The sequence below is a fragment of the Podarcis pityusensis genome (assembly GCF_964106645.2).
Source record: "Podarcis pityusensis genome assembly, chromosome: 10".
In the NCBI taxonomy this organism is placed as follows: domain Eukaryota; kingdom Metazoa; phylum Chordata; class Lepidosauria; order Squamata; family Lacertidae; genus Podarcis; species Podarcis pityusensis.
In genome coordinates, this window is record NC_138035.1 from 71,772,835 (window position 1) to 71,793,754 (window position 20,920).

Here is a 20,920-nt window from a genome sequence, read left to right on the forward strand (position 1 = left end):
ATGCTGATAACATTACTACACTGCTATCAATTATGTATAAATAGGCCTAAAAGATGAGCATGAGTCAAATATGCATAATTGCCTTTCAGGTCACAAAGCGGTTTAGATTAAGTTTTAAATACATAAAAATATCAGTTTCAACATAATCATTAATTTTACATCAAAAGCAGCCAAACACGTTGTAGCACAGCATATTAATCAATCAGTTGATTGTATTTTATAGTTTACAGTGGTACCTCGGGTTAGGTACTTAATTTATTCCAGAGGTCTGTACTTAACCTGAAACTGTTCTTAACCTGAAGCACCACTTTAGCTAATGGGGCCTCCTGCTGCTGCCGTGCCGCCGGAGCACGATTTCTGTTCTCACCCTGAAGCAAAGTTCTTAACCCGAGGTAATATTTCTGGGTTAGCGGAGTCTGTAACCTGAAGCGTATGTAACCTGAAGTGTATGTAACCCGATGTGACACTGTAGTATTATATTATAAGTAACATAGTTTATTATCATCTTCAAATAGTCTCTCAAAATCTATTGAGAATGTCCTCTCACAGTATTAAATTAAATACTACAGACCTTTGATGTTTATATTCTTATCCCTTCTATTGTCCATCATAACCCTCCATGCTTAAAACTTCCAGAATTCATGATTAAGGGAACCAAATCTTTGCAGTAAGAAATTGACAATGAAATCATTTCCACTATACAGTCATATCTTGGGTTATTTCCAGGTTTCGGCAGTCGCACATGCTCAGAAGTGCTAAATCGTGCTTTGTGCATGCACAGAAGCGCAGAATCGCAACCCGCGCGTGTGCAGACATACCGATGCGGGTTGCAAACGCTGTAGGTTGCAAACGTGCATCCTGCACGGATCATGTTTGCAACCTGAGCGTCCACTGTATTTGAATCTATGGGCAGGTGCGTAGGAAGGGGAGTATGGTCCGCCCCGGGTGTCATCCTTGACATAAAGGCACACCACGGGGGGCGGCACTTACTGCAGGGCCTGGCCCTCTCCTGGGAGTGATGCTCAGGGCCCCATGCTGTCCAAAATGGCAGTGTGGGGCTTGCTTCTGCCAGGCGGACTCTGTGCTTGGATCACCACGCCGTCCCTGTGTGTGGATCGCCGCGCTGTCCCCATGGGCAGATCGCCCCGCCCCCGCAGCTCTGGGTGCCGGAGCAGCCAGCTACGCCCCTGTCTATGGGGAGAGGCTGAAAGCGAGTGCTGGAGCACAAACATTGTAGGAAAATGTCCCAGGTTAAATCTCTGACATCTGCAGTTCAAAGAATCAGGCATCCAGGTTGGGAGGCACCTCTGCCCTAGACTCTGCAGAGCTGCTCCCGGTCAGAATGGAGAACACTGGGCAAGATGGGCCAATAATGTCACTTTTCTTAAAATATAAGGCAGCCAGTTGGGCAAGATGGGCCAATATTCTCAATTTTAAAAATATATAAGGTAGCTTCCTGTATTCTTCCCACCCTCTTTCAGGACACTGGAGCCTTTTGTTGCAGACTTCAAAGTTAAATGAAACCAGCCATTTTTGGTGGCCGTCCAATGAGACATGATAAAACTCCTGGTTGTGTTGCTTGCTTGCCTAGCACCATGTATGGATGCTGGAGTCTATTTGGCTTAGCGTACCACAGGTTGGGCTGGTCTGGTTGAGTGGATGCATTCTGCTGTTCTTCATAACTTAGATTTGGAAGCATTTTTCCCAGTTGTGAAATGTTTGATGATCCTACCTTACCAGAATCAATAGCAAAACCTCTGTAACTGCCCACAAATTCATAGTAGACTCTGTCGCCTATATCTCTGTCCACTGCAACCAGTCTTGCCACCGATGTCCCAAAAGGCAGATCTTCCAAAATAGTAATATGAATTACAGATGAATTCCTGTGGGAAAAGGAAAGACCCAAATCATCAAGTTGGTTAAAATATGCACAATGTGTAGAGGTGGCCAACGACAGCAGCATTATAAAAACATTATAAAAATTAATTAAAATCAAAATTGATGGCAACCATAAACTAAAGTTTTGTAAAGATTGCCAAAGGAGGGAGTCAGGCTGCGCCCTGACCAAAGGCCTGGTGGAACAGCTCTGTCTTGCAGGCCCTGCGGAAAGATGTCAAGTCCTGCAGGGCCCTTGTCTCTTGTGACAGAGCGTTCCACCAGGTTGGAGCCGCAGCCGAAAAAGCCCTGGCTCTAGTTGAGGCCAGCCTAACCTCTCTGTGGCCTGGGACCTTCAAGATGTTTTTATTTGAAGACCGTAAGTTCCTCTGTGGGGCATACCAGGAGAGGCGGTCCCGTAGGTACGAGGGTCCTAGGCCGTATAGGGCTTTGAAGGTTAAAACCAGCACCTTAAACCTGATCCTGTACTCCACCGGGAGCCAGTGCAGCTGGTATAGCACCGGATGAATGTGATCTCGCAGCGAGGACCCCGTAAGGAGTCTCGCCGCAGCATTCTGCACCCGCTGGAGTTTCTGGGTCAGTCTCAAGGGCAGCCCCACGTAGAGCGAGTTACAATAATCCAGTCTGGAGGTGACCGTCACGTGGATCACCGTGGCTAGGTCAGGGCGAGGGAGGTAAGGAGCCAACTGCTTAGCTTGGCGGAGATGAAAAAATGCTGCCTTTGTTATAGCTGCAATCTGCGCCTCCATGGAGAGGGAGGTATCGAAGATTACACCCAAACTCTTAATGGACGGTGCTGGCACTAATTGCACCCCCGCAAGAGATGGGAGTTGCCCTCTCAATCCCACATCGTCCCGTCCCAGCCAGAGGACCTCTGTCTTCGAAGGATTTAACTTCAACCGGCTCCCACGTAACCATCCAGCCACAGCTTCCAAGCATCTGATCAGTGTGTCTGGGGCCGAGTCAGGATGGCCATCCATCAACAGATAGAGTTGGGTGTCATCAGCATACTGATGGCAGCCCAGCCCAAAACTCCGGACAAGCTGGGCGAGGGGGCGCATAAAGATGTTAAAAAGCATTGGGGAGAGTATCGCACCCTGGGGCACTCCACACACCAAGGAGTGGCGGGATGACAATTCCCCCCCAAGCGCCACCCTCTGTCCCCGACCAGAGAGAAACGAGCACAGCCATTGAAGGACTGTGCCCTGGATCCCCACGTCGGCAAGGCGGTTGTGCAGGAGTTCGTGATCGACCATGTCAAAGGCTGCTGACAGGTCTAGAAGAATCAGCAGCCCCGACCCGCTTCGATCCTGCTGACACAACCATGTGGCCCTGAGCTTGCCACTGCCTCACCTTACTGCAGCCCCATCAAGGTACATAGCAGTAGCGCAGATGCTGGAAAGACATCATTATGTACCACTACCACATATAATGCAGAAACATGTACAATATACCATACTGTTTTTGAGGCATGCAGTAGAGTTGCACAGTTCATAGAAGCTTTCAAATGGGGTGATCTTTGACCATCGTTTTCTCTTAGCCTAACCTTCCTCTTAGACTACCGACCTTAGCCTAGCCTAAAGTGACTGTTATGAGGATAAAAGGCAGGCTCATGTATTGTATGTCACTCCTTAGAGCACGAGTTGCCAGCGTGGTACTCATGGGTGCCCATGAACCCTGGTCCTATTTCTCACGCCTCCCCTGCTGCAACTAGGATTGAAAGAAGCCTTCTCTTAGCCAGTGTGGTTTTTTCCAAGCTTGATTGGCATACAGAGGATTTTTTTTGGTGGGGGTGTTACAGCTGTGACTTCTCTACAGGACACCCACACACATTGGGTTTAAAAAGATTATCCCTTTGGTTCCCAGCTGAGACCTTCCTCACCACATTTGGCTCAAAAGAAGTCTTCCATGATAGCCAACAGACAGGGTAATTGGGGGTGGGAGTCAACTGGAGATCTGTGACCCCATCCAAAAAGAAAGAAATAGCTCGTCCTCCATTGTAATCAGGCTTGAAAATGGCTTTGTGTTGGCTCCAAGCCATATTGGTGGGTAGGAAGGGGGCGTGGAGTGATCACTGTGCCACTGGAGGAGGGAAGGTTAACTCTTGCCTCCTCAGCTGCACTTTCCAAGTCTAATTGCTTGTGGGGAGAATGAGTGTGTTGTGTTCATGGTGCCTGCAGCGGTTCCTATTGTTCATAAATGGTCCCATGAGCCCAAAAGGTTTTCCAGTGCCTGCCTGGGCAGAATGAAAATGCAATGCAATGTAGAAAAAACTCAAAGGCCTCATTTGGCCCCTGTTCTATTTGACCTTCAGGGCTCCTAGCAGGCCATACCTGCTCTCTCCCTTTGCCATCTCTACTCTGCAGCTTCCCTGGGCATTTCTTGCTGCCTGGATTGTGTCCTTGAACTGCAACGATCCTTCTTGCTTGCCGAGATGGAGAGGACGTGTTTGTGTGCAAAGCTGGAATGTGGCCACTGAGCCAAGGTATGTGCCATATCTATTGATCCACCCAATGCTTTTTTCTGGGGGTATGCATATCCCTAAACATTTTGTGATTATAACAGGAAAAGAAACTAAAAAAATTAAAAATTTTAGTTTCTTCTCTAGCACAGTTCTTTTGCTACCCCCAATGGTGGCCTCATTTCCTTTCCCAGTGTTTCCTGAGTCTCAGACGGAAGTGAACATTTAATGTGTGAAGCAGTGTGGAATGTGGATGTGTGGTGTTTTACTGATGAAACCTCATGCCAATGTGGAAGTTACTGTGAGCTGTCAGCTGTGTAATATGAGGTAATGCATGTTCTTTGTACTTTGTATTTATTTCCCCCGATTTGAACTATAAAATGTGATTTTCTTGAATCAAAATGAAAGTACACCTAAACATTTTTTAAAGGAAAAAAAAGCACTGGATCCACCCACGTTTGCCTTTGGCTCTTCTCTCCATTGGTATGTACCGTAGTTCCAAAAGGTTTCTCACAAATCCCTGTTCTAGAACATACTGCAATCTGCATAATACCTTTCATCAATACATAACAAAGTCTGAAATCTGACCTTATTGTATTTTGGTCATGGCATGGACCATTAAGGAAGGCAGCCATCTAAACATACTTACCTGGATATTATTAATCCAAGGTAACTGAAAACGCACCATTCTGATATCAGAACCCCATATTTTCCCAATAAGAATACTGCATCAAAGAATACATTGTTAAAATAGTGGACGAAAGAATATTGCTTCTGAATAGTCCCTTAACATACGTTTGAGATGACAGTTAATCTATCTTGACATCTCTGTCTAGCTGCGAGCAAAATAAATTCTGTCTTTTTTCACTTTCAGAGGAGAGCTGATATCCAAGATATCTCCCTTGACTCTTTTGTTTTGTTTCTAATGCATATTTTATTCATAACCCTCACTCACTTTCTTTTCTTTCAATGACCCACCGGGATTGTAGATGTTCGGAGGGGGATATTGAGGGAACCACACATTTATTCAAAGGGGCTTTGATGTTCTGGAAGGGGGAAGTACCTCTGTTTTAAACAACTGTGACAATTCTTTTTAAAATACTGGTTATTTAATTATTTTAAAAGCAATCAGCATCCCTTTCCTACTCCAATTTTATCATTTAAGGAATACCACAGTAGTTCATATCTTTCAATGTACCACCAGGATTATTTCCCACATGATCAGGCACCAAACCTAACCAAGTCTACATCACAAATGGTACACTTTGCCACCAAGGGTGCAACGGCAGACATCTTTGTTCTCTGGTGAGCGTTCTGGTATGATACTCATGCTTTCAAATGCATTTGTCTTATTCACATGAACATTATTAGGTATAAAGATAAAGGTAAAGGTGAGGAGATTTCACCCCTCCCATATCCAAGAATCTGCTGATGTTCTCTGCTGATTCTCCAGAGAGGAGGGGCGGTTTTCTGCTCTCTACTTATTTCGCTCCAGCCTCATATCAGAGAGAGAGAGAGAGACTGAGTGTTAGAGAGAGATTGTGTGTGTAGATAAGGTTACTGCTAAGAGCAGCTGCAGACACTCAGTGCAGTTCAGCATTTTTCGTTTAGACCTCATTTAGCTCTGTACATAGTTGTGTATTATAGTTGTAGATAGAATAAAAGAAGATATTCTACAGAGCTGCTCTCCGAGTCGTTTATGCTCTGCTATACTCTGCTGTGCGACGACTGTCTTCTTGTTGGAGTGAATCCGGTGCTCACAACTCTAAGCTGTGAGTCCACAGCACTTTGACCTGTTCCTGTGCAGAAGGTGGTCTCTGGAAGTGCTACCCAGCTCGCCTAGCCCAGTCGGGACTGAAGTGTGTGAGTCCAGTTGGTGGCACTGGCTCAAGGGCGATGCTGACAAAAGGGACCCCTGACCATTAGGTCCAGTCGCGGACGACTCTGGGGTTGCGGCGCTCATCTCGCTTTATTGGCTGAGGGAGCCAGCGTACAGCTTCCGGGTCATGTGGCCAGCATGACTAAGCCACTTCTGACGAACCAGAGCAGCACACAGAAACGCTGTTCACCTTCCCGCCGGAGCAGTACCTATTTATCTCCTTGCACTTTGACGTGCTTTCGAACTGCTAGGTTGGCAGGAGCAGGGACCGAGCAACAGGAGCTCAGCCCGTCGTGGGAATTCGAACCACCGACCTTCTGATTGGCAAGCCCTAGGCTCTGTGGTTTAACCCACAGCGCCACCCGCGTCCCATTATTATTAGGTATATACTTTCATAATTCTTACACCTCCAAATGTAACTATGAACTAATTATAAGCCAAAGGAGACAGCTCATAAAAGGCTTACCTAAAAACAGGAGCCTCATCATTTTCATTCTGGATACTGATAGTTATGGTTCCAGTACATGACCCAGGGCTTGCTTTTTCTTTCTCTTTGGCAGCAACCACCATCCGGAAATGCTAAAATCAACGACATTCATAAATTCTTAGTATTCTGCATTTTACATCATTTGTTCCAATCTTTTGTCTTCCAGGTTAGGAAAAGCAGGCAGCTGGATACCTGAATACACATTGTACAAGTGTGATGTAGGGGATAGACAAAGTATTGAACTTGAGCCAGCCAGAACTGGATACAGATCCCTGCTCAGCAGATGTGAAAATCACAAAGTGACCTTTAGCTCACCAGACGTTTCAAGATTTCTGCTGCTCTCTTGTTGAGAGACTGGTGCTGGATCACATACACACTGCTTGGAGTTCATGGGAAGAATAGGTAATATGCAAATGCTATGAACAGTTGATGTGGAATGAACGAATTTCCCTATTTATGCAGGAAATGTATGGGTTGGATCCAGAAATCCCCATCTGTGATTAGATAGACTCCTCCTACTAGCAGAATGGAGTTTGACCCAGCACAGGCTCCCCCTGGGGAGGTGAATTTTACCAGTTTCCCTTCCTACTTTCCCCATGCCACCTCCTTCCAGAGGGGATTTTCAAGAGGATGTAGAAACAATCATTTTGTTTTTGTTTTGATTACGTTTTCTGTGTTTTTATATTGTGATTTTATCTTGTGAACCGCCCTGAGACCTATGGGTATAGGGCAGGACACAAATGTAATAAATCACCATCATCATCAGTGAGAACCACCTCGTTTCTCATCCCATGAGAGAAGTTCTGCTCACGTGAACCAAACCTTTGGGTTCTACGCCAATTGTTTCAAGGTAAAGCTTTGAGCTTTTTTTGTGATGCCTTCACAAAAAAAGGGCATCCCCCAGCACATTACGCTGAATGCAGATTTTTATCACTTAGTCCAGGCATCCCCAAACTCGGCCCTCCAGATGTTTTTGGGACTACAACTCCCATCATCCCTCGCTAACAGGACCAGTGGTCAGGAATGATGGGAATTGTAGTCCCAAAACATCTGGAGGGCCAAGTTTGGGGGTGCCTGACTTAGTCTATGGCTCAATAAAACTCCTGTTTGTGCTGACGGGAAGGGGAGAGCTGTCCAGCCGGCGGCCAACCACAGCATGTGGCTAGTCCATTGTGTGACTTGTCCATTGTGCTTGCTTCCATTCACAAGTTATGCAAGACAATGCTAGGTGATATTCTTCTGGTTCTTTAGGAACATAGGAAGAGCCCTTATACCAGGCATTCCCAAATATGGTCCATGGACCACCAATGGCTCATGAGTTTCATTCAGGTGGTCTGTGGCATGTCTGCATTAAATATTCATATTGATCCTTCATTGTATTTTTATGGCTACTTTTATTTCTGGCATTATATCTTATTGTATTGCAACTTGAATTCCATACACATTAAACTGTAATAAAATAAAATACATTATAATAAATAAAAGCAATAAAATTAAAATTAAAAATCATACAGCATCTAATGAAAATACTACAACAGGCAGAAAAATCAGTAAGTGGTCTGCCTCAGCAATTTTCCAGTGATCCATGGGGGACAGGTTTTGGGAACCATTGCCTTATACAAATCAGACTCATACCGCATCTGTCTCAATAGTAATTACACAGCCTACCAGCAGTGACCCAATGCTTCAGACTGATCTTTCCCAGCCCTTTCTGGGGATGCCAAGGATTGGATTAGAATGCAGGGATAGGCAGGCAGGCAGATGATAGATAGATAGATGATAGATAGATAGATAGATAGATAGATAGATAGATAGATAGATGATAGAATTTTCCCCCATATCACATAGATCAATCTATCTATGTATCTGAGCCAATTAGCACTGTACAATTCATTTGGGGGCAAAAGCTAAAATGGTGGAAAATACACCACCTTAGGACAAACGTCAGTTCTGAGCGTTATGAACGGATCTGTATCTGGGTAAGCTTACTTTAGGGTCTGCTTCATAATCCAGAGCTGCTTCAGCTTTTCGATAAATCCCACCGTTTTCTGGATCCAGTGCAAAATAAGTTGTGGTGTTGGCTGAAGAAGAGATAATAGAAAACTGAGGAAGAAAGGGGGGAAACAGTTAAAAGGTAGAAAAGGACAAAGTAGCCTTGCGTGCTTTTTGTGTGTGACGTTTTAAAGAGCACTCTGAAAAAAACACACTGCAAATTAACATTAATCTGATGAGCACAGTTTATGTAAACTAAGCCTTTCCACTCATCCTATTCCAAACATCAGATGAACTTCATGAGGGTTGTTAAGTCCTCAGTTGTAAGTTTCTAAATTATTTCTTTATACTATCCCATTCATTTTTAATAATGGGCTTTATGTGCATAAGTCATAATATTTTTATGGCTCCCTAAATCCTCAGATTTATTAATAAGGAGAAAATCTGGATCATATTTGTGCCCTCTACTGTTTGAAATTAAATGCCAGTAGATGAAATCTGTTCCCCAGATTTTGAGGGGATGAGAGTTACTACACACCAGGGTCATCCTGGTTAGATGCCGCTGGTCCACAGAACAGAGAAAACTTGGCATGCCTCTTGGCTGTTATGGAACAACCATTGAGTGTTTGCTCTGAAATGGAAAGCGGATGTAATTATACACAGATGGGGGACCTATGTTTATAGTAGTTTCACCTTTGTCAACTGCAGGATTAAAATTTCAGGAGCAGTCAAATGATTATATAACCCATTCCACCTGGCATTTGTCTTCCCTCACCATGCAGAGGGTTCATGAGTCTGCTAGCAGAGAACGTTCTTTGTCAGTGTGAAGAGATCAAGCTTTGATATAGGCCTTGATATAAAACTGGACCAGAAATTATCTCACTGCTGCCTGATTCATATAGTATATTTGCAGCATTGGTTTGTGGAATTAGGGAAACGAATAAGACATCTGAACAGTTTCCACTGCAGCAACATGGATTACCCATTTTTTTTGGGGGGGGGGAGAGGATTGGAGGTGGATTTGGGATTTTAGACAGGAAGAACCCCCCATGGAATTTGGGGGGACCAAGCAACTCATATACAAAGTTCAATTTGTATCCCCTGAGTTTCCCATTGTACCACACATACATGCTTTAAGGACACTTGGGTGGAATCTAGACACACATAAAAAACCCCGCTGTGAAAATGCCTTTTTTTAAAGTGTTTTGAAAACTATATTGGATTTGCCATGAGCTCACCATCTCCATCTAGTGTCACATTTGTATAATGCACTTAAAACACACTTAAAATGTTATATTTGCATCTCTATAGCCGAGCCCTTGGTTTTGGTTTGTGCCAAAGTTCCCATAGTTTAAGATTCAACATTAATTTAAAAGCTAAAAAGCTAGAAACTAAAATTAAAAAAACCAACAGCTGTGCAGTTCCCAGCAGCACTTCACAGCAGTGCTAAAGTACATTTGATGCCCTCACCTCCTGCAACGGAGCCAAGACTCATTAAGGTTTTCCTATTATCTTTTATTGAGAGAGCGCTTTGGTACATCAGCCCTCGAGGCATTCCAGGCATTACGCAAAGATTAGTCCCTATTCTGAAGTGTGTAGTAAAGAACAGGGGCTAATCAGTGTGCATTCCTAATCACCTCTTGTACTACTCCAATTACCAGGCAGTTGAGAGCAGGATGAAAGGGTTCGATCCTGATGGGTCCTGCTTCACCAATGTCTTCACTGTAGGAAACATGCTGACAAGGCAGAACCCTCCTGCCACCTCCCCAGCTTTGGCATCTGGTGTCTGGAGGGGGGGTAAAGATGTGGTCCAGCTGGCCAAAAGGGCTCCCCTCCCCTGTGTAAGGGGGGATGGACTAATGTTAAATATCTAGAAAGCCCTTGTAAACTCTCCTGTGTTCAATACACAACTTAATTTTGTACAGTCAGGACACATTGTCCAGACTACCGTTTAGACTCACAAAGCATATTTGAAACACAAATACAAAAGTTTTTAATCACACCAGGTATTTCAGTTCTCAAGAGAGGCTTTAATTGGCTAGTCAGATAATTTTATTCCTTTCCATTTTCAGGGCTTCTAAAGGAAGTATTTGCAAGAGAAGGAAGAGCACTTGAACAATTCTCCTTCAATTTTGTTTGCTGTTGAGTACTAATGGTTATGCTTATGTAATTAGTTGCAAAATGCAATTTCAGTAGAATCACTGAAATCACTTCTTTTCCTTCTGTTTGCAAAACCAGAACTACTCCCCCCCCCCTCCCCAAATGCATACTTTCAGTTGTTTGAAACAAAAAGAGAATGCTAAGGAATACTTGTGGTGCAAAAACAATGGCTAGGATGTTTATCTTACTCCAACGCATAATTTGTTCCCTATCCTTTTACCCTCTCTTTCAAACACCCTTGACCTTCATGTGATAAAATATTGTGTTCTTAAAACAAATCAGCTTGTGAGAGAAGAGCTAAACAAATCCATTATCTCAGAATAAACAGTTAATTGCCAAACAAGAGGGCTTAATATGGCATATTATCCTATAGTGATGGATGAATGACAATGTCTTTCTATTCAGCTGATACTTTATATCTCAGAATTAGGCTTCTTACAGCCAATAGCAATGGAAAACCTGAGCATGTGAACACAAGGATATAGTCTGACTATAATCAGCATTTCTCTCTCCTTTTCTTGGTGGTGTGGCACTAGAAAGTCTTCAATCATAAGCAGTATGCTTCAGCAGGGATCCATGAAGTCTATTGTTTTGCAGCTTGTCTGCTAAGGTCCCTTGCCCTAAATCACAACACAGAAAGGGGGGGATGGGCTGTAAAAAGTGAATTGGGGTTGCTGCTTTATCAGTGCAGGTGGAACTAAGGAAGAACGTTAGGAAAGCAGGCAGAGAGAATGACGCAGTGACACAGAGGAGAACGGCAATTGGAAGAATCAGAAGACCAAGAGAAGGAGAGCAGAAGGAGCGCAGAAGGTGGGAGGTTCAGCAGAGTGGGTTCATAACAGTAGCTTTAGCTAATTATTGACAGGCATTACTAGTAGCAAGCATTATTTGCAAAATCTCCACAAGTGCCCCAAAGCCCCATTTTGAATATGGGCAAATATTACCCTACAGGCCACTGTTGTGTTGTGTTGTGTTCTCTTCTGAGACTCACAGCTTGTGCTTAGGGTGGCTTTTGTTCCCAAGGTCTTTCAATGATGTTTGGGAAATAGGTCCTTAGTCAGATAATAGTCCCATATATCAATATGAGGGTAGGTATGGGGTCTTATTTTACAGGTGAAAGTACTCTTTTTGAAGGGCTCTCAGAGGTTAGTCTTCCGCTAGAGGTCTACTTCAAATAAAAGGACTCTCCTGCCTACATCCAGTGTGTTGTAATGGTTATAGTATGAGACTAGGACCTGGAAGACTGAGCCATGAAGCTCACCTTGGGCCAGTCACCATCTCTCAGCAAAACCCACAGTACAGCACTGTTGTGAGGCTAAAAGGGGGAGAATCATGTGTGCCACCTTGAACATACTAAATATACCACGGAGGAGAATACTAAATAATTGAAGCAGCTTCAAATGCCCAGAAGGCCACATAAAAAGTAAGAATGGCTATTTGGAGTAACAGTAAAACAAAACAAAAACCACCTGCATTTTAATGGGAATGTCTTGGAGTACAAGGCTGCAAACCACCTTACTTGGCCCAGGAATGTTCCCTATTCTTCATGCTCTGCTTGCAAACTTCCAGAGGCATCTTGCTAGTTACTGCTGGAAAGAAAAGTACTGGGCTACATGGACTGTTGGTCCAATCCAATACAGCTTTTCTTAGGACCAGTTCTTCTTTCACCCAAACCAAATGTTTGAAAATAACAAGAAAAACTTTGAGACCACTTCAAAAAATCCATGATTTTTGCGAAGTATTATTTTACTAGGGCTGCAATCATATGCTCACTTATTTGTGACAAGGGATGGGCAAATATGACAATTTAAGTTTCTTGTTTCCCCAAATTTCTAAATCAGTTTGCAGTTTTTAAAAAAGTTGTGAAAATTCACCAGCATTTTACAGTGAATTTATCCTACTATACACTTTTCTCCATGCAATGTCACCTAATTTACACAGTTTTGAAAATAATGTTCCTTAATATAATGCATGTTGTATGTTGTTTTCATTAATGTATGCATTTATCTGAACATTTTCCCATTGTACATGCACTTTTGTACACATGACTTGGCTGGAAAACTACAGTGCAAAATTCAGAGAAGTGTAAATTTCAAAGGTTAGCTGCATTTTGGTTCACAGGTTGCTTTGGAAAATGCTGATTTGGCAAGTTTACCTTTAAATGTGAAGTGAATTGAATTTCACACATCCTCACCTGAGAGAAACCCCATTAAAGCCAACGAGACTGACTTGTGAATAGTCATGTACTGAACTTGGAAATTCCTTAAGCAAGAGGGGAAATTGCAATCTCAGGTTCTGCATTATGAACCCAGATATATAAAGTTGCATTTGTAGGGTACTGAGAACTTAGTAGAGGCAAGTTCCTACTGTGGCATACGCCATTCACTGACTAAAGCATTTCTGGAACACCCCTTGTCCACATACTTCAATTTCTTCGCCTGGGTCCGGATCTCTTGCCAGAACTGTGTAGACAGCTGGGGCAGCTGGAAATGTTTCAGGAACTGATACAGAAATGCCTGGGCAATAAGAATAACAAACCAGACCCATTAAAATAAGTCAGGCAAACAGAATTTGTGTAACAACCATAAATGGTTTATTTGAATGTAGAAATCGTCTATACCCATTTGCAATGGGGGAGCGGGGAAAACATAGATTCCTTGCAAATAATAGGCCCAGTCTAAGGCTCTGCTGTCCTTGTGTAGGTCAATAGCAGGTGAGCATCCCACTGACATAATAATAAATAAGGAATGCAGAAGCTCTAACTGAAAGGAAAATTGAGCAGAGCTAGGCTATTCTCTAGTGAGACCAAGCTAAATCTCATTGTGAAGCCAGAACTTTAGCACTAAAATTCTACCTCACAAGATTTCCCAGCTAGCCAAGAAAAACAGATGTTTGTACACAGAGCAAGGCTTCAGCATTTTTGCACCCCAGGCAAAATAAAACGCTACTCCTGACCTCCCACCTATACTAGGCCATGAAATGTCCTCTTCTTGGCAGTGATAGTTCAGCATCTTGAGGCATAAATGAGGTTTGTTACATTAGTTTCACTGACTATAAAGGCAGTCCTTTGGTCCCAATTTCTAACATTCTTTTCACACCACAGTGTCTCTTACATTATGGAATTGTGGCTTTTTGAATGATATACCAGCATGTGGCCCTAAATTTCATTTACACCAGTAGAGTGATGTGACACAGCAACGAATGTCATTGGACAAGTCACTACCCCCCTTATCCATTCCTTAAATCTGCCTTTCTCTGCCCCCATGATTCACCCATAAAAGAGCTGTATGCCCATACACCATGTACCCAAATTCCATCTCTTCCACAATTTTCTGGGTTAATGGGTTTGGAAATATTTTTTTTCTGGAAGGAATTAAGGCAGAAATGAATGCTGAACTTTCACTAGATTTGCTTTTATGTTGTGTGAAAATGGAATAATAGGCTATCTGAATGCAGCCTATGTTGGATCACTACAGTCTCTGCTATAACTAACCACTGTCCTCTCAATTGCTGATGAACTTCCCACTTCATATCATTTCTCTCTTTTTGTACAATTAGCTGAATGTTTCCACTATGCTCAAAGACAGCATTAATGCCAAAAAACCCACCTTCTAATGTTGGTCGGATGAATGCAGAGCTAAAGTACGTGTAAATCTACTAATTTTTTTCACAATATGTAATGTTCAAATTACCCACATTAGTTTACATACTTTTAAGTCCCACTGTAGTCAAAGAAGATTAAAAGAGTTTAACTTTGCCCATTGAGAACTGATTTTCAATGACTTTGAGTTAATAGACGCAGTCAACATCAACTTGCCTGTTCCTGTAGAAAAACTTGGATCACACACTGGTTGGTCATTCACATCTTCTACAAATACGATTAGTGTGTAAGAGGCAGTGTGAATGTTTCCATCGTCCCTTGCCTCAATTTCCAGTGGGTAAACTCTGACATGTTTAGTACGGACTGAATCCAAAGGCTCTAAAACAGTAATTGTGCCTCTTTCTGATTGTGGGGGAAAAGGAACAGAAATGAGGAAATTGTGATGGATAGATCATACTGAATGTCACTCTGAAATGTTCCTACAAGAACAGAGAGTATGGTGCAATAGACTAAGTCCTATCACTTGTAACCTTTAAGGTAATTTATTGGGACAAAAGGGACTAGTTCATTGTGTACTCAAGGTACTACACATAGTGGGACCGTAGATGATTGCACAGTGCAATGGCACACATAGAAGCAAGCTGCATCAAGATCACCTGAACTGGTTGTATGAATCATTGAGGCACAAAGAAGTACGGTAGTTAGACACTTGATAGGGAGATTTTGTGTGAATAAAAATTCTAGAAAGGGACACTGAGGAAATTAAACCATTTCACAATTCTTATGAGGCCTATGCTGAAAATGTGCAAAGATATCGCTTACTTTGGTCCAAGCCAAACAGTGCCTGTGGCTTTAGGAATGCATAGGTAATGTTGCTGTTCTCATCTCGATCCACCGCTTTCACTGTGGCAATAATACTTCCCACCGGTACGTTTTCGGTCACATTCACAGAATCTGAAGGAAGGGGTCTAAATGCAGTGGCAAACATGAAAGTAAGATATATTTACTGGTGAAGCTGGGGTCTCGTGATTTCTTATGCCTTGTTCAAAAACCTATGGCTCCATAATGTGCAACACCAGCAAGTAAACGCTTACAATACAATACAAAATGCCCTTCTGCACATTACAAAGCAGCAAACCCAAATACATCTCCAATTGCCCAATTATTGGGACTCTTCAGCCAATCCCAACTCCCTGATGTGTGCATCCTTATTATTAACATTGGGTTGTTCTTCTTGTTACTATTTTTACTTTTACTACTACATTAACAGCCTTTCACCCTAAAATTACAATTACCAAAAAAAATGCAGTCACCTAGAATAGGGTGGGCTCTGAAACGATACATCTCAGGAATCAGGAATGCAAAGATTTGCATCCTCAGCATTCACTGAAAACTGTTCAATGAAGTGGGAAGAAGGATCGCCGTGTGGAGGGAATTCCATGGTTGTGGGCTATACTGCCTTAAACTGAAAATGGAGACACATCTAAAACCTCCATTTTACAAAACCAATTTTTATAGTCTTATTTTAGTCAAACGTCATCAAGCTTTGAGTAAAAGCCAAGGCCATATAAGTCACAAGAGCATATTATCTTTCAAGTGTTTATAAAAATTTCTGTATTCAAGCAAACTTGGATAAAACAGTCCTTTTTTGTTTTATTCCTTGATAAAAAGAAACACATTTCTTACTCAAATTCAGGTTTTTCATCATTTAAGTCTTGAATATTCACGGTTAATGTTCCTTGACAGAAGTTTCCTGTTGTATCTGTGGCTCTCATCAGGAACTGAAATTTCTAGGAGAAAATATTGGTGGAGCAGAACATCACATTTATTACAGCCATAATTACAACCATCTAAAATTTAAAAAATAATCGTCTAAAATTTACAATTACGAATATAGAACATTCATAGGAACAGCTATAGTGGTCTACATCAATCTATTATTATTATTATTATTATTATTATTATTATTTACAAAGAAGGGTGACATTTTGGTTTGTCACTTAATTCCAAATGGTGGCTGGTGTTCAAATATCGATGAAGACCGCTGCCCCCACCTCAGGAACCCAACAGGCATATCTAAACCCATAGAGAACAGATGGACAAGCAAACCACTTTCAGAAATATATAGTAGATATGCATATTTATATACTTCCCTTCATCTTATGGTCACAGGGCAAGAATCCAACAAATACAAACTTAATACTAAATATACTAAATGTTTTATTCTTATTATTACTTAACTGATTTCTGAGCTATCTTTTATAGTGAATACATTTCACCCTTTTGGGAAATTCCAATTTCTCTTCTGGTTTCACTCTATGTGAAATTTGGTGACAGGTCTAACTGAGCAATCTAACATCAGCATTTCATGGAGGAGCATTTTAAAAACAGCAACAGTTGTGTATGGGATATATCCCGCACAGAGTAAACCTACTAAAATCAGTGGACACCTTTAACTTCAGTCCCATGGGTGGTATCCAACAAAGTCATCTGGATGTCACAAAGACTTCCACCAGCACAACAGGACTTCCTCTCCCTCTCCTCTCCTCATGGTTCCACCAACTCTCCAGGGCATGTATGGGAGAGGGACATGGGGAGAAGAAGTTCCATTGCACAAGCAGAAGTCCTTGGGCTAACATGATGACCTCATTAGATACAACTCATTGATTTCGTGGGTCTACGCTAAACCAAACCAGATGCAACCATTTGTTCTGCTGGTGAAGGAGAGGCATGGTAGAGATTTTTGGCCACAACACATGCATAAGGTAGCAATCCTGGCACATCTAGTTATTCTATGCTAGCTAACCTTACTTACATGACCCCTTTCCTCTCCCCTGCCCTGAGTTAAACCACAGATTCATTTATTTTCAAAGAAATCCTTTTCCTGCCACCCTTCAGCATTGCACAGTATTACATCGCAGTGACTCATCATTATTACATGATATCCTTGATCATAGTCCAGGGGCTGGTTTGTATTCCGTCTCAAAACACCGGTATCTGGATCCAGGACAAAAAACTCTCCCCCTTCCTTGGGTGCAGACAATGTTCTCTCCACAGTGAACTGCAAAACAGCATACCTATCATTTGCACGGTGTAGACATATCATAGGTACAGCTGAGATTCAGAAACAATTAATTCAAAAGAGGAGCAAATGCTGTAGTAATTGCAGCAAGAAGGGACCTTTTGGTGACATAGCCAGCAAAATGCAGTCCCTCCCCAAAGAGGAAACTTTTTTTTCTGAAAACCTAGTAGCAGCACTTCAGCTTTTTAAAAACAACATCTATGGAATGTACTCTACTACAACAGGAAAAAGAGAACTATGTACCGTTAGATGATCACCATTTACAAGATCCTCATCTACTGCTTCCATTCTGTAGATTGACGCAAATACTGGCGAGTTTTCATCAACAATTACATTAGCTGTGAAGCAAATAAATAAACAAAAACTAAAATGTGCTTTTACAAGTAGTTTACCTCAGAATACTGATACCAACAGCAAGGCTCTACTGGTGAGATGCTAGAGGCATGGGTTTGGCTGATTGTTAGGAGTTACTTGCAGCATGTGCAGAAGCCCCACGTGATGAAGTATGGAACTACTGGTTGAAACTTCTCAGTGAATAACCTTCTGGTCCTGAAATGACTTTGCCTACTCAGGGTGGCCATTGGATCTTCCGAGAAAGGAAGGAGTATAACAGGATTGGGGGACCTTTGGCATCTCCAGATGTTGCTGATCTACAACTCCCATCAGCCTCAGCAAGCAAGCATGGTGGGGACTGTAATTCAGTAACATCTGGAGGATCCAAGGTTCCCCACCCCTGGAGTATAATAATACTTCCTGTTCCAGTAGAGCATTGCTTGAGCAATGTGGCAGCTCTAATGTATCCTTGGCTGATTTTTTTGCTCTATCCTCCTCTTTTTCCTCTGGTCTAGAACGGGCTTCTCCCACAATTTCTGGTTCCCAGCTCCTGGGTCACCTCAGACTGCTGCTCACAGCTCAGAACCAGCACTAACTTTGCAAGTGGGGGGCTGGAATAGATGGCGCTAGCATTGTTAAGATTAGCACTTTATGCATTCATTTATTGTTGGGGTTTGTTGGGGAACTGAATGAGATGTTTTATTTTTCTGTTATATTTAGTACTGTACTGTATTGGATCAAATTTAGTATTTCTCACCTGTTCCTAAAACAAACTCAGGGTCTGTACAGTTGGGTTTTTCAGGAACATCATGAATGTTGATGATGAGAAGTTTCCTTTTTGCGAGAAGGCCCGACTTAATGAGCAGCTCATAATGTTTGTCATCTCTTTCAAAATTAAATACTTTCGTGTTTTTAATGATGCCTGAAACTTAGAAGAAAGATAGCTGCTTTACAGTTTACCACTGTTGTTTTGTCTTTAGATTAAAACATACACGGACCAATAAACCAGAGCATTTGGGGTGGGGGCAAGCACATTTTATATATCAATTTGTATCAAGTGCATGCACTGTTGTGTGGGAACCTCTGTAGTTGCGACATTAATGGCTACTGTTGTGAATTCAATGATTCTAGATACACCTGCCAAGGCCAAAATAAAGGGCCTTTCAGAAAGGGGTGACTTTGTCTGTGTTCATGATACTGTTATGGTTAAAATAAGTTGGGATTTTTAAAAAAAGAAAATCACTTCTGCTTTTTTAGAAAAAACAACAACACAGGTTTTGGAGGGTTGTACCTGACCAACTTGTTAAATTTTACTGAACCTTGCCCACCCCCCTGAAATGCTGATCCTGGGACCCTCAAGGAGGCGCTGTGACCAATTTGCTAAGGACATGGCAGATAAAATTGCCCCCATCTGTGCTGATCTGGGTGCTGTTGTTGTGACAGAGCAGGAGATGGATGGGATCAGCAAGAGCGGATATCTTCCCGCTTGTTTTGCATGACCATGGAAACAAGCCACTTGAAGCAGTAAGGCTTATGACCTGCTTACTTGACTTTTGACCTTCGGAACTTTTGAGATGAGAAAGATCAGGTCCCACATCAAAACACCGAGAAAAGCCCACTATCTAAAGCATCCAAGCAACTAAAACGGTCTCTGCCTGGTGCTGAAAATATATCAGGCTCTGTGTCAGGTGAGTCTCCCAAGGGAGGAAATTCCAAAGTCAGTAGCCCCATAAAGAAAAAGGAACCAATAGATGGGCAAATCTGTGAAATTTGGCTTCTCTCAGTTTCTCATTTTTCCAATCTTAAGTTCCATCACTTCTATATCAGTTTGTGATTTATTTATTTATTTTTGTTAAAGAGCAATTTCTCATGAAAATTCACGAACATTTTAGTGCAAATTTCTCCTGATATACAGTTTTGTGTGCAATTTTGCCTAATAACCATATTTTTGCAAAACGATTTTCCTTTATATAATGCATTTTTTTATTATTTTCACTGATATGCGACATTTTTTGCACACTTTGTGCTTGTATATTTATTTTTGTACACATTGCTTAGCTGGAGAACTGAACTGCAGAATTCTGAGGAGTGTGGATTTCAAAGGATAGCTGTATTTCAGTTCACTTATTGTTTTGGAAAGGGCAAACGTGAGCCTCCATCCCCAATTGTTCATCATCACTGGGCTCACTTCTTAAGGCAGGAGAATCCATAGAAGAGCCAATGAAAGCAATGGGAGCATCTGGATCTCCAGGCATTATTGGACTATGACTTCCATCATCCTAACCATATGCAATCCTGTCTGAGGATGATGGGAGCGGAAATTTAACAACATCTGGAGTGCTGTAGGTTCCCCATCCTTGGCCTTTCAGGAGGATCTGAATAGTCAGAAATTCATTTTTGCAGAGGATGCAGTTCTCAAGTTACTCTTGTCTCAAGCTGTTTGGGGCTATAAAGCTGCAATCCTAACTCATTTAACTAGGGAATAAGACCAACAGAACATGCATTAATTAGACTTAAGCATGTTGATTATATAAAGCTGGTTATCTAGGGCTGCCATACGTCCGGAATTTCCCGGACATAGCTGGGATTTGGCAGTCGGAAACAGTATCCAGGCGGAAATCACTGAAATGCCCAGGAAAATCTAGGCAACCCATGTCAGAAGTACAAATTTTGGTGAATTTCCTTTAAAAAAGCTCAAGAAACAGGGAGGCACGAACCCGCTGTATCGTCAAGGCTGAGGAATCGGCGGCGGCGGTAACAACAACAACGCCTTCCGGAGTTCCCCTTTCTAGTTCATGCTGTAAGTTACTCCGCTCCTATTTTTCTCTGGAAGTTGGCACGATAATGTTTTGATGATAACACCAGGACCTCACCCTGTGGAAGCTCGCAAAGCCAGTGCCATAAATCTCCTTAATGAGCTTCACTAACAATCTGATTAGCTGTAACTTGGGCAGCCACCGGCCGCACTTCCCTGGCCTTCCACCAGCTCTTGCTTGGCTTTTGAAGGACTTTTAGATAACCGAGCCGCT

General features: G+C 42.3%; 1 protein-coding gene across 1 annotated transcript in view; it reads right to left on the reverse strand.

Moving 5' to 3' along the window:
• The window catches only part of LOC308457795 (cadherin-related family member 4-like), a gene marked incomplete at its 5' end in the record, with an annotated part of 49,973 nt that extends 29,827 nt beyond the window's left edge, over positions 1-20,146 (reverse strand). Inside the window, 11 exons of the mRNA XM_080971969.1 lie at positions 1,738-1,883; positions 6,703-6,815; positions 8,713-8,826; positions 13,300-13,391; positions 14,693-14,878; positions 15,299-15,444; positions 16,163-16,266; positions 17,415-17,537; positions 17,802-17,896; positions 18,649-18,813; positions 20,080-20,146. Coding sequence (XP_080828095.1) covers positions 1,738-1,883; positions 6,703-6,815; positions 8,713-8,826; positions 13,300-13,391; positions 14,693-14,878; positions 15,299-15,444; positions 16,163-16,266; positions 17,415-17,537; positions 17,802-17,896; positions 18,649-18,813; positions 20,080-20,146 — 1,351 coding nt within the window. The remainder of the gene's footprint in view (positions 1-1,737; positions 1,884-6,702; positions 6,816-8,712; positions 8,827-13,299; positions 13,392-14,692; positions 14,879-15,298; positions 15,445-16,162; positions 16,267-17,414; positions 17,538-17,801; positions 17,897-18,648; positions 18,814-20,079) is intronic.
• Between the last annotated feature and the right edge of the window lie 774 nt (positions 20,147-20,920).